This window comes from Odontesthes bonariensis, chromosome 5 (genome assembly GCF_027942865.1).
Source record: "Odontesthes bonariensis isolate fOdoBon6 chromosome 5, fOdoBon6.hap1, whole genome shotgun sequence".
NCBI classification, from domain to species: Eukaryota; Metazoa; Chordata; class Actinopteri; order Atheriniformes; family Atherinopsidae; genus Odontesthes; species Odontesthes bonariensis.
In genome coordinates this window covers 19399775-19427221 of record NC_134510.1, presented here as the reverse complement: position 1 = coordinate 19427221, position 27447 = coordinate 19399775, and the positions used below count along the sequence as shown (strand labels likewise).

The following is a 27447-nucleotide window of genomic DNA, read 5'->3' as shown; positions in this document are numbered from 1 at the left end:
GACAGAGGTTGACTGAACTTTGATCAACAAGTAAAGCTGAGTATATTTCTTGTTTTGTTGTGAGGCATCAGTAGAATCACAACACGGTCAGCCAAGTCTTGAGCAGGTCAGCTGTTTAATCCCAGTGGCCCGTCTGTTCTTCACAGTAAAGCAGGCTGCTCTCTGTACATCCGTAATCTTGACCTTCATGTTAATGTTGGCTATTAAATGAATTAGAATCGCTTCTCTGAGTTCTGCACATGCTTCTACTGTAAGCACAGAAGCTATAATGAACCTAACTGGGGTATTACTTTGGACACAGACTCACATACACAAACAAAAACATCTGAAAAGAGGTCCTTAAACAGGTTAATCCATGTTGACCTAAAAAAGCTTTGATAGCGTGCCATCATTACAAGGCTTCATTTGGTAACAGATGCATTATATTTTCCTTTTTACACATTTAAAACAGTTTGTGGGTTAACTTTAAGCAGATGTGATCATTCTGTAGGAAAATACAAAAGAAAAGTGATGGGTGATAACTGAATGATGACTTCATTTTGTAACAGACTCGTATAATGCAACGTCTACCTCCAAAAGAGAGCTTTTTAGTCATTTTTAAAAGGGATTTTTGATTGTACAATCATTCAACATCAGCCAAATTTTCATTCTCTACTTGTCGTAGATTCACAGCAGCAACCTCCAAATGTCCCTTTTGAAATCTACTTTCAAAACCTGCCCATAAAAACATTATATTAATCAACTGTGCAAGTTCATTTAAGCCCCAGAAAAAGGTGGGTTTTACACGTTATAAAACTACAATTTCCAAACCTTCCCTCCAATTTGAATGTTAATCAAATTAACTCATCCAATTAGATTCTTCAGACCCAAGGCTTTCTTTAGAACAGCCTTCTAAAAGCTGAGGGTTTTCTGGAGCATTTGTTACTGTCCACTAAAACATTTTATGTCTCAGGCTCGACTAGAAACATGAAATTGAACCACTTGAGAGGTTAAATTACTGACTTGGTCTCCATGTTTATCTTTATTTTTGAAAGTTTAACATAGTGTGCCCACTCCAGGCTTGAAAAGTAAGATGGCACCTATATTGCACCAGGACATAATGGGTTATATCAGAGAATCTCCATTTTAAACCCAATTACACATATTTGTAACTTTAGTGTGTTTTGGAAAACAACTAAAATCATAAACCTTGGATTAGTGTTTAAGTGTCCATGATTTAATTGTGTGAAATAGTCGTAATAGCTTAAATAAGGGGAACTGGTTTTCTTGAATCTTTAAGACGTTTGACCTCTCATCCGAAAGACTTCTTTAGTTCTAAACTAGATGTTGCTGAGAATCAGCTTATAAGTAGCAGAGAGGGTCGTTACAGTCATGTGTCACTGAACCCGCTGACCAATATGCATGTCATTTAAGTCACCTCACCGATGAATTGTCCACCTGTCTGAAAGGGGGAGTTTTGGTCACAGGATCCAAAGTGTGAATGGTTCTGAAACTCGCTGAAGAGGAGAAACAATGCTGCATTGTAGGTGCTGGGAAGGTGATACCTGAGACCACCTCCTCTGCTCAAAGATAGTTTTTCCAGTTTAACATAGAAGGCTTCTTTGATTCCTCTGTCAAACCATCTGTCTTCTATGTCCATAATGTGTCCTTTACTGTCCTCAAATGAGTGTCCCTTCTCCTTGAGATGCACGTGACTGCTGAGTCTTGACCTGAAGAGACGGCTCTCCTATGTTGTGCCATGTGCTTGTGGAGCTGTTGTTTGGTCTCTCTTCGCTGCATTGCACCACTCAGTTTGCGTTTGGGTGTTTTGTCCATTTAGTTGAACAAATCTCTGTCTGAGTGTGTTCTTGGGTTTGAAGTGCACTGGAATGTCATGTTTGGAGAAGGTCCTTCTCAGAGACTCCCACCACATATGGAATTATAATATGTTTGTGTCTGTTCTTCTTAGCTTCGCTAACAGTGTTGTTTGGTCCAGATGTCTTTGCAGATTTCACAAAGGCCTAGTTGGGATATTCATAGGTTTGAGGAGCTTTCTTGGAGTCTTGTTTCTTTTATTTTCATTTTTTTTATTCCTCAGCCTTAATATATCAAATAGTGTTTGTCTTATGGCTGAAAACACAAACAACAGACAAATGATAACTGCAAAACACTGAATCTCAAATTAAAACACACTGAATCCATGCAGTAATAGCAAAGGCATCGTCCAAAAAGACCCCTTGCTGTGTTACTACAGAATGTTATTTAGAATTATAAGATTTATAAATCAAAAACCAGTCAATATTGGAGGTGGATATTTGTATCTAGACTACCCTGCAGACAGTAGCAGCTGGCTAAGTGGAAACAGCAGATTGCACGGTAACCACCTTCATAAAGACATAATGCCACAACTGCTCGGAGCAAACACGCAGTGCTGGAGAAAAGCCATGTGTGCAGCAGGTTTAATCCATTTAGCGGTGGCCGATGAGCAGCGGAAGGCAGATGGGTCTTACTCAGCTTCAAGTCATTCTGAGGCCCTGACTAAGCTCTGGCCTACAAACCTATTTCTCCATCAACCTCTATCCAATATTCCACCAGACGTCTTACATTCAAAACAAGTTCATTCGATCATTTTTTTCCAAGTCTGTCACTAACTTTCATTCACTTATAGTTATATTCATCAGATAGATTCCACTTTGTTCATGTAAGTCAGGAATTTTCATGCTCTGTAGTGAGTCATGGAATTCCCTTGGACTGATAATATCCACTCTGTACATGCCTCTGTTAGTTCATTTTAGTAGACAGCATGGCATAAATTTGCATTGCCACGCAAATCATACAGCTGTGGTTATCCACAGCCAGATGAAACCAATCAGTTGGTTAGACTGCAAGCATGTCTTGAAGACTTAAGGGCCTGGATGACTGAATTCTCTGCTTCTAAATTCAGATAAAACTCAAGTTGTTGTCATTGGACTTGAGCAATTTAAGAGGACACTGTCCAGCTATATTGCCAAAAAAGTGATACAGAAAAACTAGTCCATGCATTTCTTACTTCAAGAATGTAATTCTTTATTATTGGGCCGTCCCAAAGATTCTCTGAAAAGCCTCCAGCTGATCCAAAATGCTGCAGTTATAGTTCTGATAAGAACTAGCACGAGAGATCATATTTTAAAAACCTTTTGCCTCCATATGTCAGAACTGCTTTTTCAATAAATCAATTCTATTGGTCAGCCTTCACATCTGTCTCTTATTCCACAGATAACAATCCAGTGACAAGACTTTAAAAATGCTGTGATCTAACCTTGTTACTTTATTAGATGTTAGATTTTCTGCAAAACCTCACATCTCCTCCCTATCTCTATCTTCAAACTACCTAAATAACTAGTATTTTTTAAGGTGTAAGGTTTCTGATCAACAGCAGCAGTATAAGGCAATAATCTCAATAACTCTCTTAGCTCTTAATAACCAACCTTTATCATATCTTAAAGACCTTGTAGTTTAGTAATTTCCCAAATGAGCACTTTGCTTCTAGACTGCAGCCTTACTAACCTTGCTGATTCCTGGAGTTTCTAAAAGTAGAATCGGAGACAGAACCTTCAGTTGTCAGGCTTCTCTCTCATGAAACGAGGCGCTAGTGTGGGTTTGGGAAGCAGACATCCTCTATCTTTAAGAGTGGGTTTCCCTTTTGAGAGAGCTTGTATTTAGGTGTGGCTCAGGTGACCCTAAAACATCCCCACAGTTATGCTGCTAACGGCTTAGACTGCTGGGGGGACCTCCAATGATGCACCCTTCTTCACTCTGCTCTCCATGTACATATGAGACCATTTTTGTTCATAACTTGTGTTTGTCTTTCTCAGCAAGTATCCCTGGACTGGTGTTATGGTGTTTGTTGACCCCTCTTTCCTGTCCACTCATCTCCAATAGGTCGAGGCAGATGGCCGTCCTCCTGAGTCTGGTTCTGCCAGAGGTTTTTCCTGTTAAAAGGAAGTCTGGTAGTGGATGGTTGTTTGTCTCGCTTGTCTCTGTGTGACCTTATAATGGTCAGGCGCCCCTTCTGGGCTGTATCCCACCTCTTCCCCAATGGCAGTTGAGAAAGGCTCCAGCCCCTCCTTGAACCTGAATTGGATTAAGTGGGTATAGAAAATAGATGGATGGATGTGTTCTAGAAACTGTGTTTGAATATTAGTGTCCATCCAATTAAACCACACTTACTTAATCTTACTTTCACCCTGCCAGCTCACAATATTTCTACCCAGTACTGATATGTCTGACAATTCAAATATTCCAAAACATGTTAAATAATGATAAAGGAAATTACCTAAAAACACACAGACCATTATAAAGCATGATGATAGTTTATTATATGGCTCACATTTGTATATACAAAGACTTTCAACTAAGTCTGATTTTAAACTGGATACTGCTTTGAGCTCATCCCTCATTTAGAAACAAAAATGGAGGGCACATTGGTTACTGTTATTTAAATCAATTAAGTTTAAAATCAAAAGAATTATCTGATAATATAAACTAAACAGGTGAGTGTGACTATTCAAACATGAGTGCCTGTCCTGTCATTGCCAAGCAGGAAATATACCTTAATAAGCTTTCATTTTTAGGGGGGAATTATTGGCAGAATCCAGTGCAAAGAGTGGTTTAAGCAGCACACCTTTGTGTCATTTCCAGGTAGAGTCCACTAGATGGAGTTTCATGTCCACTTTCTTAATGTCATTTGTCATGTGACTGCATGGGGAAGGTCGGGAAGTTATCCTCATGCTTTGTTTTACAAGGTGATAAACGAGGGACATCACTATTCCTTATAATCACATTATATAAGTTGGTTGATATTCTCTTATTTTATGTGTATTTTTAGCTCTAAATTTCCATTCATATATTTTTCATTTTTTTGGTTGAATTTAGTCTCACCAGGAAAAATCCAGGTTTCGGCAGAGTCCTGGCCCACACAGCAGTAGCCCAGTTAACAGAATGGAAATGGGAAGATTTTTTGGGAATCCATTTGGACTCTTATTTCTCTTGATAATCCCATGCGTCTTCTCTACGGACGGTGAGATGGAAAGTGAGAAGAGTAAAGAAGTATTTGATGACATAGAACTAATGAACATTTCCTTCTCTTACTTTCTACATTCTCTAAATTTCTCTAATGTTTCATTGTCAAGCTGACAACTTGTTGTGGGGACTCTTCTGTCTGCAGGTAAAAGTCTGATGTCCGTTTCTCAGCTTTCAAAACATTCTAATTATACACACAGCAGCTGCTGCTGCTTGCCACATGCCTGGCTGTGTGTGTGTGTGTGTGTTCTGTTTGTATGTTTATGAGTGAGTCTGTCTGTGTGATCAAGGTCTTACTCATGCTGTGGAGACATAAATCTGTTTACAAGTTCTAAGTACAGTATGTGTCTTCCTTGTGGAAAACCTCATGACCTAAAGCACCAAGTATTCAAATATAGAAATGTTTTAAGATTAGGGTTGGGGTTGTGACTTTTGTTAGTTAATTAGTCATTTTGGCTAAGATCAGCTTGAGTCTGCAGGTATTGAAAGTCAATGTAATGCCCTATGTGTGAGAGAGTTTATGTCTGAGGATGTGTGACTGAGCCAAAGAAATCTCTGGCTTAGAACCGCTTCAAACAAGTAGTTTGTACCTTCGTATTCCATATGGTGTGATCATATAGAGTATACTGGCGCACACTATCATTTGTTTATACATTTAATCCAACTGAACTTGAAAATGTTCAGATAGCTCAACAGGAAGCCCCTTAAAGATGGATTAAATCTGAAACCTGACAAGGAGTGGAGCTCATTAACACTACTTGTGTGTGAAACAGGTTTTAAAAGCTTTAACTTGCTGAAGAGCTATGCATCCTTTTCATCTCTAGTTTCTTCTCAGTTTCTCAGTGAAGGATGTAGTATTTCAAACAGCAATGGGAGAGGTGTGCCTGTTAGACAGAATTACAAACTACTCCAGAGGCGGGGATGCACTGTGTGATTTTACGTATCAGCATGGTTAATCAGTTTAAAGCACACGTGTACTCATATTCTTAATTTAGTCATTCACTGTGAGTGAAATACTGAGAACCAAACATGTTTAGCCAGTAACTAACCAGGAGGTGAGTCTCTGATAGATTAGCCTAATTTCTGAGAAGACTGCAGGTAAACATGGGCAACTTGCTGCGTATTAAAAGCACAAGAGTTCATGGTACAACTTCACCAACTTTGAAAGTGGCTGGAGAGGGAAAAAGTCAAGAGAAGTAACTTTCAGGCCACAAGCTTGAACAGACAGAAAGTTTTTCTTCATATATACTACAAGTGCTGCTAAAGTTCTGACTTCTCTTTTATTTGCTGTTAATTACCAGCTGTAAATAAATTATAATCTTCAAGCAATTTACTCTTAGAAATGTTAGTGGTATTATGATATGAACTTGTCCAGTTGCCCTTATTCAGGCTCTTAGGATTACCATGACCTTGATGACTGAGAATCTTCATCAAGTCATGAATTTGTCTACGCAGGAGCAGCAAATGTTGTAGAAGTAGCATAGGAATTGTAGTTACCCAAAACATTGTTAAAGAAGCTGCCTTAACTCTTATTTTCATTCATTTTTTTTTTCACAGAGTGCATGTCTGTGCATCGAACACAAATACACCAGTGTGAGAGCAGAAGCTCCTGAGCCAGATTAGAGCTCCTCTTCAAAGGTGATGGGAGGTTTAAATAGAACTACTCATTGCATAATGCCAAGAATAGCCTACCGAGAAGGATCTAGTTCAACACTGACAACACCAACAGTATTTGCTCAAGAGTATAAGGACTATTTGAGATTCTCATGGAGTGTAGTCAATTTTTTTTGCCTTTCACATACACTGATAACCTTCAAGTCACATCAATCCATACCTAAACAGCTTATTTTTAACCTCTTATGCTAACCCCAAATGTTTCTGGAACAAAACCTTATTCCCGTTTTAGTAACAAGCTCAGCATTGTTAAAACTGAAAAGCCCTCTCACACAAACGGATGCAAAAACATTGCAGCATCTGAATTTAAAAGTTTGGTGTGAGAGTTTCACTTAAAGCTCTGTTATTTCACTTTAACTGCTGTGACCATCACAATCAGCAGTCTTTGGTTTGCGGGAACAAGACTTGAACACTGCATTGATATTTCCTTACCGCTAAAACTATTCAGTGCTGAAGTCTTTGCAGGTCAGCTTGGTGCTCTATTTAATGTAACTTGGAGAGAAGCCATAGCCAGCACCCCTTAAAAAGCACAAGACTGCCAGGTGACAAGTGACCTACTGAGTGTCAGCTCACATGTCCAGAAACCATTGCAGCAGCCATCTTAAGGCTTGCAGCAACCAAACAGGTTCCTACTGGAGCTGCCTGTTCCACAAGCAGATCGAACAGTACACAAGGTGACATGAGAAACAGAAGACAGACATGAGATGAAGACTATGTCACAAGGTTACTGTATATTACAGGCTACGTAAATCTTCAATCCTCAAACTCTCCAGCAATTAGCAGTTATAGCTATCAATTGTTTGGCACTCCGACAAAGCAGGAGGAAGTTATAAGAAGAAGCTGAAGTGTTGTCAGGTAGCTGTTTCCTCTGTTCATAGGAAACAGCAGTTATCAGGAAGGAAGGAGGTCAAGTTGTGGTCTGGAAGACTGTGAAAGATTTCAAGAGAACTGCTTGAAATTGCTTAGAAAAAAAATAAAAATAAAACCCTAATTTTACTTCAACAGACCCTCAGGAAATTTACACAGACACTGTGGTACACTAATATCACCTTCATGGAGGAGTCTTCAGAGGAAAACTTTCCATCAGCATAGCCACTAAAGTCTGCATCAGAAAAATTAAGAAAAATAACTTTTTGGCATCGATGCGCAGTGGTGTGTTTGGATTATTTTTTTTTAAACATCCCCTCTCCAACTTACAAGCATGGAGGTGGATTGATCATGCTCTGGGCTTATTTTTGGGTAACATCTCACTGGTTGAAAAAAAGCTTGGATTCAACTGAATACCAGCTAATTATAAACAAACATATATATCAGAGTAATATAAATATATATATAGAATAACAGAAATTTGAAATGTAGAGTGCCTACATTTCTACATTTTACTGCACATCTTAAATTCCACGTTTGAACCTTTTACGCCATCATATTCCTGCCTCTCTCAGCTGCCTCACACACATACTGTTGACAACTTGACTATAAAATATGTAAAATGCCCTCAGTTCTGTACTGTTAACAAGCCACAATACCATTCTACAATTAGATATTGTTAGTGGTCACAATTCTCATTTCACAACAAGGCAAAAATAATCAAGGTCTTACATCTCTGTTCTGATAGTGTTTATCAATCAAACTGTCACTTTGTATTTGGAATTTGCTAATCGCCTCTTGTGTCTATTTTTAGGCTTGTTATCTAGGATACAAAAGGCGACAGGCTACCGTAACGAAAAGCAAAAGTGGGAAAACAGTGAGCCATCACACAGGGGCCAAATACTTGTCACCATATTCCATCCAAAAACAGCCTGAGCTCTGAGAAAATATACATACAATATACACAGAATTACTTAAAGCAGTAGGTGAGATCATCAGCATTGATATTTTAATATCATGAATTGGAAGTTGTAGTTACCAGTTCTTCAGGTAATTTTAGCCAGGAAGAATTGGGTTTTCACGCTCTGTGAGTTGGTGAACAGTCATATTAACTAAGAGTGATTTTTCGAGAAGTGAGGCCCCAACTTGTTCTGCTTTTAAAAGTCCCGTGTCTGCTATGACTACCATGCAACTTTTTGTACTCACATATCCATTAATTAATTGGACAAAGACATTAACTGATGCGGTGAGGTAACCTTACAGGATAAGCTCACACCACAGATTAGCTAAAAGGAAACAAGGAAACTTTGGACGATTGTCACTTCGAGAGAAAGTTAATTCCATTAACTGAGACGCAGTGACTTCACTTGTCCAATCTGTCGAGGAGTTTAAAGGACCATCTATTTTTAGATTCCAGGAGGGAAAGTGAGGGAGGTTTGGAAAACAACAGAGGTTCAGTCAACACGTTACTGCAACAGATATTAGCGAAAAGAGTTATTTTGCAAATTTTCTGTTTTATCTGAGGGGAATGTGAACTGAAAAACACTGCCCCTCATTCATCTTGTGTTAGGTCCCATGTGCGAGAGTTCATGGACCATGCAATCATCGGCCAACACAGCACCACTTCATTACAGCTAGGATTAAGGAGGCAGAAAAGACTGTCTGAAGTCACTGACGGAGAGGAGTAGATGGAGGAGGAGAGAAGTGAGGCTCCTCTCACTCACCCTTGTCTCCTCTCCTCTCTTTCTAAGAGCATTAACTCTAGCGCATTCTGGTGGTGACAGGACTGTCAGGGTCAGACGGCCCCTCAGCCTGATTAGACCAGCTCACAGCAGATCTTCAGCCCAGCACACTGCTGTACAAGAGCAGAGCGGAGTAACTAGCTGGCACATGCAGCACGTCGCAGTGATTACCAAGCAGGCTAGAAGGGACAGGGAGAGGTGGATAGTTTAATGTTTTAGTGGGGCAGAGCTGCAGGTCGCTGCAGAAAGACTTTACTCTCTGCTGCTGGACCAACAACCATCTCAGCCACTTGTTACAGGTGAAAAAAAACTAAAAGCAAGTTGATCTCCAAAGTGGCAAAAAGCCAGAAGGACTCAAATTTAGTCTATTGGAGAGGACATCAAAGAGCCAAGTGGTAAGGACACAAATTGTATATGTTTTTTTGCTGTTGCAAACTCCCTCATGGTTATCATTTACAGAAGTGTGGTGCCCCTCTCTAACAAGCTCTGATGTGATAGATTAAGCTGATATGATAGATAAGGAATGTCGAGAATTCGTGAGAATTTCAGTAAACATTTATAGTGCTGCCAGAGATTGCAATCAAGCTAATCACAGAATTCTCTGGAATTGGAGGAGAGTGCTAAGACAAGAGTGCAGAGTCTGGAAACAGTTGTTGCCACAAAAATTTGATGTGTCATAGAATCAGCCTCTAGTATTAGAGTTATAAATACAGCTGTAGGTATTCAGTGTCTATGAAGGTTTACTATAACAGGCAGTCAGCTGGTTGAATGTCAGCACTCAAACTTTTGTGGGGCTGCTTCTTCTGCAGGACTTTAGTGTAACTACCAGTCAATGCTTTGAGGATTTCCCTGTTCAGCAGCCAAGAGGTAAGGAAAAGGCTTAAGCACGCAGTAACAGCCCAATTTTAGGTATTTAGCATGACTTTTTCAGAGTGAGTTGAGTTACTGACACTGTCATTAAATCTCTTTGTTGGGTGTTTAACTGGAAGTCAGGGGACGTTAATTATTGATGTTGTTGTAGGATTTATCCTATTTGAGGCTTTTACTAATGTGGCTTGTTAAGCTTACTTTCAGAAAACTTTTGATTCCACGAGATGTCTCGTTATACATATAAAATTATACAAAGATCCACTTTTAACTTAGGTTCTGACACAGCCTATAACTGGGGATACACCATCTACAAAAATGCATTTTAAGATGACGGTGATGATTGGCTTTGCAGTGTTAAATAGAAATAAATCAATTGTCTAGATATTATCATAACTATATGAAATCACTCTGCTTTTGATGTCTGCTAACTGCCTAAAGTGACTGCAGTACTTGTGATGAGTTTATATCTTATTTGATTCAGGTTTGTGGCAGTGATTTATATATTGCCCTTATATTAGTTTTTCCTCTATGTCTCATTTTCAGGTTAATGAATCTCTACTCTGATTATAGGCGACACAGGAAAAATTTCTAATTATAATCAGTAAACAACCTGGTTCAGACTTCAGTCTTCTGCGTGAGTGTGTAAGTCTGTGTGTAAGTATGTTGGAGGTGACCACAGATTACCAAAGCTTTTCCTGGTTGTTTTTCTGATTATTTGAGCACGTGAGTAAGCACAATTTTAGACCTTTGACTTCCTTACTTTATAGTTCCATCAGTCCCTCATCCTAAACAGTCATCAACCTAATTTCTGTGTTAGCAAACAAAAATCTTATCTTTCTGAGACACTTTGTCTTTCTGGTACATTTAACAGTGCAAAATATTGCAAAACAGGACACAATAAACTTTGCCTTGCTGAGCAACAGCCAAAAGTCCTGTACATATTAATGGTATAGAGCCCAATTTTTCTTATTTTGGTTGAATTTTATTATCTAGACCAGATTAAATTTGTTTGTTAATGTGCAATCTTAGATTTTCTGTTTTAGAAATCATCTGTAAACTGTTTGTCCAGTTTTGTTGTCCATTATGTGTAAGGAGGAAGATTTGTTTGTGCAAATATCGGTAGCTTTGAATATTTACATGAGATAATATCTTGGTATATGGCAATTCAGACCCTTTTAATCTAAGCCTTAGCGGCAATAGCGGCCGGAAAATTCTATGTTTACAAAATCTTTTAGAGTAATATGCAGGCTAAGATTGTGCTGATTTTAAGTTAAAATGTTGTATTTGTTGGTAAGGATGCCATTATTGAATAATCACAGAATATTGTGTTGGGCTAGGGTAATTTATCTGTTTAATAATTTCCTTGAAGATAGCCTACATGAGGTTAAAATATTATTTGTAACCTTTCTAACTACTCTTGCAAGTGGGATCTTTAAACTTTTTTGTGTTTGTTTTGTATTGTAGAATCGCTGGTTGATGGAGTTTGTGCGACAGAGTGGTGACTACTGCCACGCTCAACACATTTAGACCCTGCCTGGGATGATGCTGCACCATGCAGTCCTGGGTCCATGACTTCTGAAAGACCACTGGCCTTTGCCTTCTGAACCTGCCAGCTCATGGGGGTAACAAGAGGAGCATCAACACCAAAAGCTATCTGGAGAAAAAAGCAAAGATAGACTGACTGAGAGAGACAAGGCAAGCCAGGTTCAGTGACAATCACAGGGATACAAACAGAGCTGACACACTGCAGCCTCCTGGACTGTTGGATACAGTCAACAGATGGGATAACAATCCGGATAACTGGATCTCACAGCCAAAAAAACCACATTGAAACTGAATTCCTGAAAGGGACAGGGAGCCCAGACTCACCTGGAGCTCAATCTGTGTTGCTGAACACATAATCACTAACTGCTTCTCTGGAGCTAAAGGTGAGGGGGTTACTGGTCACCAGATCTGGACTAAATATAGTGATGTGCAAACACTTTAACTCAACTTTATGTGATATGGTATCTAAAATGGGGTTGGTTATGAGATTCTGCAGCAGTTTCTCTTTAAGATGGTCAGTGTGAAAAAATGCAAAAAAAAAAGTTTTTCTTTTTCTAACATCCCATGAGCTATGACAGTTCACATGGAAATGATTTCAGAAGTTTAACCACAGGAAACAAGATGCTTAATTTATCACTGAGGGTCCATTGTGTTTTTGCAGGCCACAAGTTTTCACATCACATGTCCTTTATACATCCAGGACTGACATCCCAATTAGTTGTAATGTCACAAATCATGCTCACATTTATATTGTAAACCTAGATTTAAGGGGAGCTGTTGAGGTTGAGTGGTCAAGATTTTACTGCCAACATTTTGACTTGTCTAAACAGTTAGGAGTGACAAACTGCATGGGTCCATTCTAGCGAGTCATGACAGAGGACAAAGTATACTATAGACCTTGGAACCAGCACTCCTAAATTAAATGCAGTTCTGAAAATCACATATACGCCTTTCATTCATTGACATTCCAACATGTGTGAGCCAAAAAGTCTGATTTGATTGTGGTGTGTTCTGTTCCCCCTTAAATTACTTAAGGCTCAGATATCAGCCACGTGTACTCCAGCATACACAGACCCAAACTAAAGGTCTAATCAAGGGAGGTTTGATAACACCTGTGTGGGAGGACTGATGTTTCCTACATAGCCTACCTACATTATCTGCAGTATTGTATACAACATTTTAATGCTGTTGTACCATAGGCAGTTTATCTTGTTTTCGCTGTAAATGATGTGTTTTTAGAGTTTTTGAACAAAAGCTTGCTGTTTTTTGGAAATGTATACGACTTTGTATGTTTCCTCTCATGCTGAGTTGCTTATCTTATTAGCTTAGCATTAAAGCTACAGGCCAGAGAAAGCATGCTCCCTCAATACATGCTTCTAAACATTTTGATCATTATTATCACATCATTTTTAGGTCTGTTTAATCTTCACATATAGAAAAAATGTGAAAAAGACAATCTGTGATTTTACAGGCGATTACATGCAATAATGCCAATTTCTTTTCTGTCCTTTCCAGTCTTAATGTTAAGTTGAGCTAACTGCCTGCTAGCTCAAGATTTATATTTGGCATAGCCTACAGACTTAGGCACGTTTTCTTTAAAAAATGTTGAGCATTACATTCAAGACTGTTATTATTTTTGAAAGGGCGAGGTATTTATGCTCAAAGATAATGTGGACAATAATGAAGGCAGCATTGAAGAACATTTTTCTCACCCTTTTTTTTTTCTTTTTTTTTACAAAAAAGGGTGCTTTAAATATAGTTTAGATATTTAAGATCATTGTCATTTTAAGAGCAGACAGTTTCCTCTAACAAATTCCTGCCTTCTCATAAAGGTCAGAGGTCCTCCTGGGGTGTCAAAGGTTAAACTAGCCACCATGAACCGTCCAGCTCCAGTGGAACTATCCCACAGGAACATGAGATTCCTCATCACACACAACCCCACAGACAGTACACTCAGCTCCTTCATAGAGGTAAGAAACTTGTGTTCTTAAGTTAAGGCATGGGCCTACATGCACATAAGCACATATCTTACATATACATACATCTTATTCTGAGTGCGGAGCCTCTCCCTCTGACCAATAATAAACAATAGTAGCCATTTAAACTATGCAAATTGTTGAAAAAAAAAAAAAAAAAAAAGGTTAGTTGAAGTTAGTCTTATTCATGTTTGCTCCTTTCAGGACTTAAAGCGGTTTGGCGTAACCACCGTGGTGCGAGTTTGTGACATCACCTATGACAAAACACCAATTGAGAAGGATGGCATTACTGTAGTGGTAAGAACAAAATTACCAGCCAGTCTCACTGAAACGTAGTCATCCTGTTACAAGATGCAAAGTTCCTGGCAGTAACTGTTGTGGCTGCCATGTAGGATTGGCCCTTCGATGATGGAGCACCACCACCCAGTAAATTGGTTGATGATTGGTTGAGTCTGCTGAAGAAGAAGTTTCAGGAAGACCCAGGAAGCTGTGTGGCTGTTCACTGTGTTGCTGGACTGGGAAGGTATTTGACTATCCATGTCTGTATATCTATCTATCTATTTTTCTATCTATGTCTATTTTCTATCTACCTAGAAACTGTCTTTACAGACGATGTGACTCTTTAGTGTGTGCTTGCATACAGGGCTCCTGTGATGGTTGCTTTGGCTCTGATAGAAAGCGGGATGAAGTATGAAGATGCAATTCAACTCATCAGACAGTAAGTACATTATTATACACAACTATATCCAAAAATAACAAATGCCATGGAGTAAGAGAATTATAAATTTGATTTATAAAATATAACAAAGCAATGATCGTACACAGCGCAGCTAAAAGTCCTATAGCAAAGTTCATAAAATATTAATCAAATTGAATTAAATCCATTTTGGTAATTTTTCAATAATCCTTAAGAGAAATGGACAAAACAAATGGCACTAGTTGAAGAAGAATGAATTCATGTTTTTTTCTTCTTTTATCTGTATGTATTCTGTGCCAAATAAGACACACTTATAATAATAAAAAAAGCTTAGTGATTTCAAAGTACGTCACAGACACAATAGGCATATATGCATGACTTTTGTTTAAGTGAGGTGATGTAGATGTACGCCAGGATAACCCTTCTACTGTAAGCACATAAAAAGATTTAAAAAGTGATGTAGAGAAGGCTCATATTGGTTAACTAGTATCCTTATTGCAACTTAAACCATTTGTAAAATGTGTTGAAGCTTGCAAACTGTTCCCAGCAGACTTGCTGACTCTCTGTTTTTCATAATCCTACAGGATTATTTTTGAGGTAGCTTGCTAAAATGATCTTTTGTTCATACTAACAGTGCCTCAAAAGTACCTTGAATTTGTAATTTAACAATGTTTATTCATGCCATCTTTTATGTTTAAAGACCTGCTAGCTTGTTGACTTCATATCGTAGCAACAAAGTACACAAATGTACATGAGAAAACTTTACTTAAAAAAAAAAAACAACTGCTGATAATTTCAATCAGTTGTTCAGTTTTCAGTTAGCAATCTTTCTTATTAAACTTTAAGTAGCCTTTTCATTAAATCCAAAAGAAGAACCTGATTATGGAAGAAATGCATAATGAACACACACTGATCAGTTACAACATTAAAACCACTAAAAGGTATCTATCTAAGTATCTAAGCATAATTAAGGACAAATGCAATTACCTTATGAAAACAGCACTCCCCGACTGCAGTGGCCTTCCCTTGCAGGCCAATTCACCAATGGAAAAAACGCTAAGAAACAACTCAGAGAACACCACAAAAATCTGACCCAGCTTCCAAAGCCAGATCCCAATTCAACTGAGTATTCAGAGGACACACTGGAAAAATGCCAGTCCACAGAGGCCCTGAATACCAAGCCCTCATAGATAACAATATAATATCAAACAGGAGGTTTTAATGTTGTACCCGATCAATGGTAAAACAAACACAGCTAAAGATATATATATATATATTTATTTTTGATTCTTGATTGTAAAGTATTGGATGTGAAACATGGAGAATGTCTGTAATCAATAACTATACAGAGAATCACTGAGAATATTTAAAGGATATCCACACTGGTTTTCACTGTAAAATATTTGTGTTTCAGGAAGCGGCGTGGAGCCATCAACAGTAAACAGCTGACCTACCTGGAGAAATATCGATCGAAGCACAGACTCCGTTTCAAAGACTCTCACACGCACAAGAACAAATGTTGCACCATGTGAAAACACACACAGTCAGACAAACGCATGCATACATATGATGATACATCTCAACTAATGTCTCAGGAATCCATCCAATGCTGTCGCAAACAGTGAAAGAGAGGCCCCATTTGGCCACGCTCAAAATTTAGCTTCTTTAATTTGAATCATTTCTTCTCTTTCACTGATTATTTTGTGGGCACCTTTGCTCCATCGTATGGGTGAGAGAGCACAAAAGTGCACATAGTGGTTGAAGGACAGAAAAAAAAAACAGGAGTGAGATGTTAAAACTGATTGTTGTTACATATAGATATTTCTAGAAAGAATGCAAAGTTGTTGGTGGTGAACAATGTATTAAAGTATGTGACTCACATTCAGATTTTTATCGGGACACCAATGAAAATCTTTGTTGTGGGTCTGATAATTACGATTTACGACAGACCATCAAACTTGATGACCTCAGTATGTTCAAACCTCGGCAAAATTTAAGTTTAAATCACAGAAACAATAATTAGCATCTGTAAGTATCTATTTTTATGACATTGAAGATCCTTAGTAACACATAATGCTGAGGATCAAAACTAAAATTCTTTTTTTTATATCGAAAGCAAATTTCGGTCTTAAAACATCTGAGATATTTGGACAAATCCTCATGCATAATGCATTCTAACACGTACTTGATTGGTGTTTACTGCACCTGTATTTTTCCTTCACAATGCATGTACACAACTGCTTTTGGCACTTAATATACAAATAACTTTTGCTGACGATAGAGAGTGTGCATTATTTATGTTTTAGTATGTTGCTTTTGTGGTCTTATCTAAAAATCATCTTCAACCTGATCTCATTTCCTGAACAACAATTTGTGAGGAAACAAAGAGAGAGAAGGGAACGTAAAGTCGAAGTAAACAAGAGGCAGATTAAGGGAAGATGAAGGAGAGCATTGTTCATATGATGTGTGTGCATGTGTTTGTTTGAGTGTGTGTGAGACCAGCAGTCTTTAGATATTGTTGTATCCTGTAGGTGGCCTGGGCTGACACTTTTTTTATGTAAAAAAAGGAAAAAAAAGAAAAGAAGCTGTAACTGTATGTATGTCTGTAAATTTTTGCATTGTTTAATAAAGATTTCGTCTTGCCTGACAAAACTGTCGCTGTTCAATGGGTCCTCCATTTTTTACATGACTTTTTTCAATTTTTCATCTGACTGAGCTCCATATGGCTAATGGAACCTAATAAAGTATATCATTTATAATATATGATCTAAAAAGATCAATGTATGTATTGAAATTAAAACCTTACATATACAATCAGTGATACAACAAGAGCAGTGGGTGAACCTTATTCAATCACCTATCTACATAATGACTATGAATTATTTTGTTTACCAAAACTAAAACATTTTTGTTCTGCTACTTGAGAGAGGTAAAAAAAACAACACAATACAAAACGTTCATTCAGATGAGTTTGTAGCAAACCTTACCTTATATATCTGTATCTGAATTTTTTTGTAATTGAATGGTAGGCTCTTCAAATTAAGTCGAGAGCACATTAGAATTGCACTTTTGCTGACATCTGCCTGCCTGCAGCCGTGAGTTTGCAAGTGATTGATGGTAATACCAACCACCTTGAACTACTGTAAGTCCTGCATTAGGAAGGTCAAGAAGGATAATTCAGCCTGCTCCAGTCACAGCCTGGACACTTGCAAATCACTCCACCCAGTGAGAAAACCTTTAAAACTAAGTAATAATTTAGCCTTAGTAAGTTAAAAACTATTTCTCATTGCTTTCCAGTTGTAAGTTATTTCTCTCATTGTAGAATTTTTTGATGGTCTAAGTATTTTCTTTTTTTTTTATTAGTAAAAACTTATAGTGTTATTCACCAACTTAATATCAAAATGGTACCTAGAAATGTAAGAATTTTTTTTGCCAAACCCATTTTAGATGTGGTTAAATGTATAGCTATTGTCCTCCCGCCGCTGAGAGGCGCTGCAGGTTACAGGGCCAGCGTGACAGTCCCGTCTACTTCCGCTGGCTGGATGCACTTGTGTCGCAGATTCGACAGAAATTTATCTGTTCGTAAAGTCAAATTAAGCTTTGAATCTTGATATCGCGATTCCATTAGGATATATACTTGATAGAGTACATTTAATTGACTTTCTAGACGTGGGAACAAATGGAGGGGCAAAAAACAGGTGAGAATTTTGGCTAGTTTAAACTCGAATATGTTTATTGGGTCCTCATTTTATCTTGGGCCCAATCAAAATAAACCAACGTACTCCAATTTAAACTCATCGAAACCCGTGCATGCGCTGATTTGAATTTTTTTTTATTTTCTGTCAAACTGTGGCCTTTAAGTAAAGACTTTGTCGTAAAAGTACAAATAGTTACCGAGTATTTTGACGTGCCTGTTATGAAAGTTTCAAGTGCCAGCTGACTGTTAACAAGCTGAAAAAGTTCAGGAAAGGAAGTTTTGAGACCGTAAACCTAATTAAGCGGACCACGGCAAGCAGTTGTGGTTAATTTTAAAAAGGAAGTATATGAATGGTTGTGTAGTAGTTGTTTAATACATGTATAGTGTATATTTGAACAGTGTACTGGCCTCTGCATCTGCCACCTTTTCTCTCCTCGTCTCTCTCAAGCTGGGTCTGTGTTCATGTGTCGGCTGTGCAACCTCTTCTCCCCAAGTCGCTCTCAGCTCCTGACCCACTGCTCTCAGCTGCACCCCCAACATGAGCCTCCAGATGATATCATCATTGCATTGCAGCCCCTTGTAACAGAGCCTATTGAGAAGCTGGCAGGTAAGAGTACCCTGGCAATACTGTTACAGAACGTGTCTACGAATTTCTAGAATTGTAGAAGTTATGGTAGAATAAGAATCACTGCATTCTGCAGCTCAAGGATATATTTGAACACTGGGCATGTATTATTGGACCCATCAAATTAATTGTAGATAGTTGTTTATCAATCAGTTGAAATGCAAAACAAATACACATGATCAGAAAGGAAAAAAGGAATTGGAGTTTTGTGACGTGACTTGATACGCAGGCTACAGTTAGACAAAAACAGTGCTGCCTTCTTAATTATCTCACTCTTTTATTGACTCGCAGAGAGCCCAGTGAAACGAAAACGAGGACGACCGAAGGGCTCTACAAAGAAGACACGTGTGGATTTGACTGAGGGCACGGCCATCACCACCCATTCACCAGAGGATCCTTTTAAAAGAGAAGAAATAAAGAAAAAGGAAGGAGACCGACATAGTACCTCTGCTCAAGGTAGTATTGTTGCAATGTATTTGTAACCTATAAAAAACAATGTGCATAACTGCATTCTGACTGTTATTGTTTTACTTTGGTGAGGTGAGAGAGAAGAGGGGATTTTAGGGCTGAAATGCAGAGATTGCCATCGTTCGTTCCGCAACAGGCGACAAATCCTGAAACACATCTGCCTGAGGGAAGAGGATGAAGAGGAGGATGACACCGAGAATGGTAAGGAAAGTAAAGGCAGACTTGTTTAAGTGTCAACGATGTGCAGCCAATATGTACTATAGATGCTTCTACAGAACAGTAGTGCATTGGAAGATATACGCAACATGTTAAAAGATGAATAAATATCTCTGGATTAACCTTAACATGTTTGAAAAAAGAACAGACAGTATAGCTTTATTGAAACTGGCATTTTAGGTTGTGCGGATTGACGGTCCCGATCACTTTTAGGGAGCATCTGTGGTGGAAAAGAGGGTGAGGCCTCTGGAAATCTGGATTCTGGAAGTGCAGATTCAAACCAATCAAAACAAAACCCAGCAAGACCGAGACTCAATGGAGAAAAAGGTACGTTTTGAAATCTACATGTAGTCTCGGACAAAACAAGACTCCTTTAGTCTGCACTAAATACAATCTCCTCTCCGCATGAAGGTGTGAGCAACTTTAGACCCCCAAGAAGTAACCGAAGTCGTGTATCAACCGAAGCAGGGCACAAAAAAACAGTCATCAATGTTGTTCTTACAGAGGATGAAACACTTCCTGGTCAGTCTGAAAGAGATCTTTGTGCTAGTTTTTTTTTTTACATTTTGGCTAAAATGGAAGATTATATGTGTATGTGTATATATATATATGTCTGTGTGTGTGTGTGTTTTTATTCAATTCCAGGGGTTTCTAAAATGATTCCAGTAGAGGACAGTTCAGCAGAAACTGTGGCTGTCCAAGCTCAACCGCAGGTAAGCAAGGAATATTGTGGAGCATTGTATTCAGCCAGCTTCAAATACGTTTTAATTCACTTACTTTTACTAACATTTGACAATGATATGAGACCATGTTGACATTTGTGCCTCCACTACAATACCTTTGTGGTGTATAAAACTTCATTAATTTTGGTCTACTTTGGATAGTCCACTTGTTTTTGTAGAACATTTTACATCATGTTACATTTACAGACTGCTCCAGATAAAGCTGTTGACAGCATTTTGTGATGCAGTAAACCGATTTAACTTGATCATAATAAACGTTTCATTTGAAGCTTGTGCTTTCTGAAATAAATCGTGGCACTTTTACAGTGTATCTATGAATAAAATGTGGCGATTCTGTGATAACGTTTGGTCTAGTCTAGTTTTTATTATCTCACAATTACCGGTTCAGTTGATTTTATGTATAAATCCTGATTTTCTATGGTCCTTTTCACTGAATGTCTCTGGGTTTTTAGCACCTTGCACGTGAAAATAACCCTGCAACAGACCAGGAACAAAGGTATAGTAATAGAAAATATACTTTTTTCTTCTAATTCTTCAGATGTAACACATATGTCATAGTCACAGTGAACTGATAGCTTGTAATCTTGCTACATTGAAACAAATTGGATGTTTTTAGTTGCTGGAAGTGGCAGTGTAACCTATTAATGTCCTGATCTTCTGATCCTCATGTTTTCTGCTCCTAACTCTAGCCCAACCTCTACTACAACAGCAGCCGCCAGCAAAGGCTTCCAGGAATATTCTATCAAGCAGGAAGCTTCCAAGTACTATTAGAATATTATGTTTTTTTTTGTAAATATGTAGATATTGATTTTATTTTGTGACATTTCTAGAATTGGAGGTAAAGGCTCCCTCTAATAATCCATTGTTTGCATGTTGGCAGTACATGTTTTCTCTGTAGCCAACTGAAGAACTAATCTGTTTTACTCCACTTTAACAACACCTCCCATCACTACAGTAGCATTAACAATGACATTGGTGAACTTGTAAAATGACTATTTTCACTCCTTGCTTCCCAGTTTACTTCAGAGCCAGTTGAAGATCTTTGCCTGTGAGTTTTGCAATAAGATCTTCAAGTTCAGACACTCGCTGGTTGCCCACCTCAGGACACACACCCAGGAAAAACCCTTTCAGTGTCCAAACTGTGACTACGCATCAGCCATCAAAGGTAAATGCGGACTCAGGACTCAGAACGAAGAACACGTTTGTACTCCAAAAATGTTAAAACTATACTGTTTTGAGAAACTGAAGTAGGAAGACATGGAAAGAGAGACAGTGGTGTTTCTTACTTGCATGTTTTTGCCTTTAAAGCAAACCTGAACGTTCATCTGAGGAAGCACACAGGAGAGAAGTTCAGCTGTCAGCACTGTCCTTTCAGCTGCCTCAGCCCGGGACACCTTAAGGTGTTGTTATTAATTTGTTCACATAATTAGCATAAACAAAATGCATCGACTAAACTCTTTTCATCATGACCAAACTGTTGTCTTCTTTAATTTATGCCATCACTTACCTTAATACAGTACATTAGTCCCCCCTTTTTTATTCCGTGTCTTTTAGAGTCTAAATATTTAATCATTAAATTCCGTTGCAATCAAATTAATTGGATACATTTTGAGCGTGGCAATAGTGTTTCCCGGTGGCAACTGGAACTCTTGTGTTTCTGGTGACGCAGGTCCACATAGAGCGGGTCCATCTGAAGAAGAAGCAGCACTGCATCTTCTGTGACAAAAAGTACTCTGATGTGAAGAACTTGCTGAAACACATGGAGAAACGACATAATCTGAAAGATCCGGCTGTTTACCAGAACTACCAACAACTGAGGTTTGACCCTGTTTCGCCGACCAATTTTGATCTACAGTTAATATGAATAAAAGTCCATTTCCATAGGGATGGCGAATAGCTCCTTAGGCACATTTCTAATAACATAAACTAACTGTGTCTGAAAAAGATTTTAACTATAGTTGAAACCCACAGTAATTACTCTGTCTCCATGGTAAAATAGTTTATTTACAAGGATGGTGGTATTGTTTGGAGACATGTTTTTCTGAATGTTTCATATCTTTTAATTATTTAACTCCAACACACCTGCCTTTCTGATTCATTGTCCTTGTAATCCAGGTTAAAGACACGTCAGGGCCTCAGACAGCTCCTGTACCGCTGTTCCACCTGTAACCGACGCTTCAAGAACCAGCTGGAGCGGGAGCGCCACCTGCTGATCCATGGGCCTCAGCGCCCCTTCGCCTGCCTTCTCTGTGACCACGCTGCAACCAAGATGGTCGCCCTCGCTGCGCACATCAGGAAGCACCTCTTTCTCTACGTTTGCTGTGTCTGCAATGAGAAGTTGGTCAGCTCGCAGAGACTGAAGAGTCACCTGGAAGAGTCGCACCCCGAGCTGGCTCAAGAGCAGGCCTTCACCGACTGCATCAACATGAGTTACTACCTGATTCCGCCCGAGGGAGGCACAGGGAGCGAGGGGACGGAGAGAGGAACGGTGGAAGAGCACAGCGTGGTCCAGGAACGCCAAGACGACCGGATGAGTGAGGAGGTTGGAAGTAATGTTGCGGAAAGGGAGGAGCGGCGAAGTGGGGATGGAGAGGAGCTGAGGGAAGAGAGGGAGGAAGAACAAGCCAAACCTGAGGAAAGAAATGTAGAAGCAGAAGAACAATTGAATAAAGGAAGTACTCGGCAAAGTACCCAAGACAGATGTGACGAAGCAACGGTTGAGGAGAAGTTACACAATGCGTCAGCATGCACTGCCGCAGCTGAAAGACTTAAAGAGAACACGCATACCTCTTTATCACCAGAGAGCATTCACACCCCGCTCTTGGAGAACAAGACTAAAGAAAACACACAAACATCTGCAGAAAACACATCTGCGGCCCAAAATACTCACACATCTTCATCATCTGGAAACGCAAACTTGTCTGATTTAAGCACAGACACGCATTCGTCCTCTAGTCCTCAGGTGGACAATGACCAAACTCTGCCCTCAGAAAAGGTAAATTTAAAGCTGGATTGGCATGAGTGTTTCCTTTTCTGAATTTATCAGTTCAACAAGTAATTAACAACCTTTGGTTTTTCTTTATTTACATGGAACAGTGGTGATTTTCACACCAGCAGACATCATTTTAATTTGGTTTGCGCTCATATATTAATTTGTCTGTGGTGTCCTAAGGTAGTATTTATCCTGTTATGCTTGGTCCTGACTTTTTCTTTTCTCTGGGTGGGTGTCGGAGGTTTTCCATCAGAGTGCCTTCCAGCAGGTGTTTTCATCTCTTCAGAAGACTCGGCTTGATATGGAGACTTTCCAGAGGCTCAGAAAAATTTATGGTGACCTTGAATGTCAATACTGCGGTGAGATGATGCCCCTTTTATACACTAGCTTTCTGAAGTTTTTTTTAAATGTATTTTTAATGCTAGTATCAGCTGCTTCTAATCACATTTTTCTGCTTCACAGGTAAACTGTTCTGGTACAAAGTCCATTTTAATGTCCACGTACGCACACACACCAAGGAGCACTTGCATTACTGTTCAAAGTGCAGCTACTCCTCCATCACCAAAAGTTCTTTAAAGCGGCACCAGATCCAAAAACACAGCGGCTTGCTGCTGCCCTGTTCCAGTCCCAGCTGTAAATACTCCACACCTGATAAGTACAAACTTCAAGCCCATATGAGGACACACCACGAACAGGTAACCTGCCTGAAGACATTTGCAATTGCACAGAAACACTGTATATACTTCGTCCCCTTTAATTTTTACCTCGATACACTATATTTATCAAACATGCCAGCTCTAAGAGTATCTGAGGCTGTCTCGGGTGAAATACACCTCCGACGTTATATCTGTAATAGATGTGCGCGTCAGTCCTTTCCTTTGGTAATCTTCCTTTCTCTTGTTGACGTTTACAGGGTAGCAGTGCGACCTGTCCTGTCTGCCATCGCAGTTATCCAGAGCACAAGCTGAAAAACCACATTAAATCATCCCACCCTGGTAAAGGAAACATTTTCCACCAAGACAACAGTGTATTTAAAGAAAAAGCCAAAACACACTTACTGCTCAGTAATGTCTGTTGTTTAAAAGCTATTTCTACCCGTCTTTAAAAGCATGATAGTGTTTCAGCTGCATTTCGTTCATTTTAGCTCTCTGCAAGCGATTGGACCTTTTTTTTTTCTGTTTGCATAAATGTTTTTTGACAGACAAACTGCCCGTGCGAGGCAAAGGCCTGATGGTGCAGCGTGCCGAGAAGTGCCCTTACTGTGACTCCTACTTCCTAAAGAACAGCAGTGACTTTCAGCAGCACATCTGGGCACACCAAGGTGCGATATCACTCCGGCACTAACACAGACAAGCACACACTCACAGCACGGGGTTACAGCTCTGCGCAGAGTTTGACTTTCTCATTTCTTTATGAGCCCAGCTGCCATCTGTCTCTTCGTCCTCCTGGCTGCCCTCCAGAAGGGAGGACCAGAATGAAAATGCACATGTAGGCGTCGTAGGAACATACTATGTAATTCTCTTATGTAATTCTGGGGTTATAATGACTGTTTTGCTTTTGCAGTTTTTCTCTGTTTCTTCACACATATTTTTGCTCTCCCCCATTTATTCTCCTGTGAAGTGATGGAGGCAGTTTACACACGAGCCACAGCAACTATGCAGTGCAGTTTTAATTGTTTCCCGTACACATGCTCCTCCCGGCCCCCACTGTACTCCTTCACCTTGATGAGCTATTTACCTTGAAGTTACAGCTGTCCTGAGGCTGAGATACTGCAGCTCGGAGCAGATGTTGGTGAAGGTTTCAGAGAACACAGTTTTTAACATCTCTTTCATTTTCCCAGTACTGCTTTTTGTGGTGTTTTTAGCCGTTGGCAGCTGTTGTGTAGCTCATACATGCCTATACATCAGTCACCCATAGAGAACTTTGTCCACAACTGTCACTAAAAAGCCATATTTGATTAAAGTACTTACTCTCAAATGACCTTTAATTTAAAAAAAACAACAAAAAAACAGCATTTTAGAATGAAATTGTCTTCATTAAGTCACCTTTTTCTTGCTTTGTTTCCGCACAATGGAAATGTATCTGTCGTCTTGATCTGAGTGTGTTTGTTTGCGTCCGTGCGGGCAGGTTTGAAGCCATATGTCTGCAGTGTGTGTGACTACACAAGCCGCAGTCGGAGCAATCTGAAGACTCACATGAACCGACACAACATAGAGAGACATCACCTCTGTGATCTGTGCGGTAAAAAGTTCAAATCTAAGCTCACGCTGAAAAGCCACAGACTGAGTCACACGGATGAAGGTACGACGCAGGCTGCTTCAGATTTGTTAACACAGCAGGCCTCATGTTGGAATAGCAGGACTTTGACTGGGCAATGATAAACATGAAGAGTGATGGGTTTTGTCTCTGTCCAGGGAAGCGCTTTCAGTGTTCAGAGTGTGACTTCTCTTCAGTCTTTAAACCGTCCTTGCTCAGACACATGGAGCAACATGCTAAGTTCAAGGTGAGAATATGCACTTGTTACTAATATTAGTAACAAGTATTACTAGTACTAGTATTAGTAACAACTATGCAGTACTATTACATAGCTGTGTATTAATATGCACAGTTTCGGTGTCTATGACATCTCTATACTACATCGGTGTGATGGCAAATCCCCAGCAAAAAGAAAAACAAACAAAAAAAAAAACCCAGTTAAATCTGTTTTTGTGTAAAAAGCAGTTGGCATAAATTCAGAATGTCACCAACATGTTACAGTTTAAACCAACAATGTGAGGTAAGTCAGTCTGATTTATAGTGTTACCAAAGTCAAATGTAATTTCCTTTTTTGCTGTTGTGTTATAACTTAGATTAAAGAGCAGTAATAACCGGTGAAAATGCTAAGCTAACTTTTCATCTTTATCTCACATGTATAACATTTGAATTCTCTTGGTGTGTGCTTGTGTTTTGTAGCCGTTTCGTTGTGCTCACTGCCACTACTCCTGCAACATCGCTGGTGCTCTGAAGCGACACTACAACATGAAGCACCCAGATCAGACATACGAGAATGCCGGACCTGGACTGCCTAACTCTGACACTCTCAAGCAGCAAGGTCCTATCTCTGCTTTCCCTCTAAAGTCACATCTTTCTTCACCAGTGTAACGCTTCTTTAAAAAAAAAAAAACACTAGAGGGATGTTGAGAAAATATCAGATATGTCTGTTGTTATATTATTTTGTCGTAAACTTTAGGGATTTTTTACATCATAAAGGTTGGGTTAAAAAAAGTAATCTCAACACGCTTGCTTTTGTGTGCCTGTGTTTAGGTGGTATGAAGTGTCCGGAGTGTGAGTTTGTTTACGGAACAAAGTGGGAGCTAAACCGTCACCTCAAGAGCAAACACAGTCTGAAAGTGGTAGAAGGCACATGGGAGGTAAGCAGTGTTCAGATACAGAGAGAAAAAAATTCAGGCTTGAGCAAGACACCAGCAGCACAATGGAGAGCTTTTGATGCAGTCTCTGCCGTATTTGTGAACATGCAGGTGGCTGAGGAAGTAGAGGCCCAGTATGTGTCTGTGGAGGATGAAGGGCACCTGACAGAAGCACCTCTGGCAGTCATGGAGGACAACGGTAGCCAAATTGGGAGATAAACAGATAAACTGAGGATTATTCATCATGAAATACACAGTACACTAACCGTGCCTCTTATCTCTTCAGTTAATATCCAGCAGATCACTGAATTCAGCTCAGAGACTCAGGATGCAGTCACCTCTATGGTTGCCATGGCTCCAGGCACTGTGACAGTAGTACAGCAGGTAAACAGCATCATGTCAGCTTCTCAGGGACCAATGAGGGATTGGCAGAATGTTGATGCAGAGCTGTTCTTGAAGTTGCAGGTGGCTGAGGAGCAGGAAGTCAGCGACTGCAGCGACCAGCTGATGGTGGTGAATGCAGAGGGCGGTCTGGATGGCAACCAGGTGATGGTGGTTGAGGAGGCACATGGCCTGGAGACTCTGACGGTCCTCACTCAGGGAGAAAACATGCACCACTATATCGTCTATGTACAGGAACAAACTGTTGAGATCAACTAGTGACAAAAGTGTTTTAACATCATGTAGCTGTAGTCAATAAAGTCATGATTTAGTGAATGTTAACTTATAATAATCAGGATCCCTTCATCAGATTAATTAGAACAGTTAAGTTATGTTGTATGTATGAGTGTGTGGTATATTTTGTTCAAAGTATATTTAAATAAAGTTATTATTGTTATTTTTCATAAAGAGGAATGTTATTCATGCTGGGTTTTGGGATAATCCATA

General features: G+C 39.3%; 2 protein-coding genes across 5 annotated transcripts; both read left to right on the top strand.

Annotated features, from left to right (window-relative positions):
- Nucleotides 1–9352: 9352 nt before the first annotated feature.
- Nucleotides 9353–17063, top strand: LOC142379829 (protein tyrosine phosphatase type IVA 3). 2 transcript variants are annotated; one of them, XM_075465133.1, is made up of 8 exons: nt 9353–9718; nt 10133–10190; nt 11658–12121; nt 13571–13708; nt 13919–14011; nt 14107–14237; nt 14358–14432; nt 15826–17063. In XM_075465133.1, exons 4-8 carry the CDS (start codon nt 13613–13615, stop codon nt 15941–15943), a joined length of 513 nt encoding a protein of 170 aa, XP_075321248.1. In that variant the 5' UTR covers nt 9353–9718; nt 10133–10190; nt 11658–12121; nt 13571–13612; the 3' UTR covers nt 15944–17063. The 2 variants fall into 2 exon arrangements, with proteins under 2 accessions (XP_075321248.1, XP_075321247.1); XM_075465132.1 differs by lacking the exon at nt 10133–10190.
- Nucleotides 17064–17944: 881 nt separating this feature from the next.
- On the top strand, nt 17945–27408 carry zfat (zinc finger and AT hook domain containing). 3 transcript variants are annotated; one of them, XM_075465130.1, is made up of 24 exons: nt 17945–18109; nt 18557–18715; nt 19025–19189; nt 19274–19402; nt 19631–19744; nt 19829–19939; nt 20063–20130; nt 20613–20656; nt 20850–20921; nt 21177–21325; nt 21469–21560; nt 21830–21978; nt 22276–23155; nt 23394–23511; nt 23615–23847; nt 24066–24147; nt 24354–24473; nt 25280–25453; nt 25567–25655; nt 26105–26243; nt 26456–26562; nt 26671–26758; nt 26846–26943; nt 27025–27408. In XM_075465130.1, the coding sequence occupies exons 1-24, from the start codon at nt 18091–18093 to the stop codon at nt 27217–27219; spliced, it is 3594 nt and encodes a 1197-aa protein (XP_075321245.1). In that variant the 5' UTR covers nt 17945–18090; the 3' UTR covers nt 27220–27408. The 3 variants fall into 3 exon arrangements, with proteins under 3 accessions (XP_075321245.1, XP_075321244.1, XP_075321246.1); XM_075465129.1 differs by having other exon boundaries at nt 27019–27408; XM_075465131.1 differs by lacking the exon at nt 17945–18109 and having other exon boundaries at nt 18150–18715; nt 27019–27408.
- Nucleotides 27409–27447: the final 39 nt, after the last annotated feature.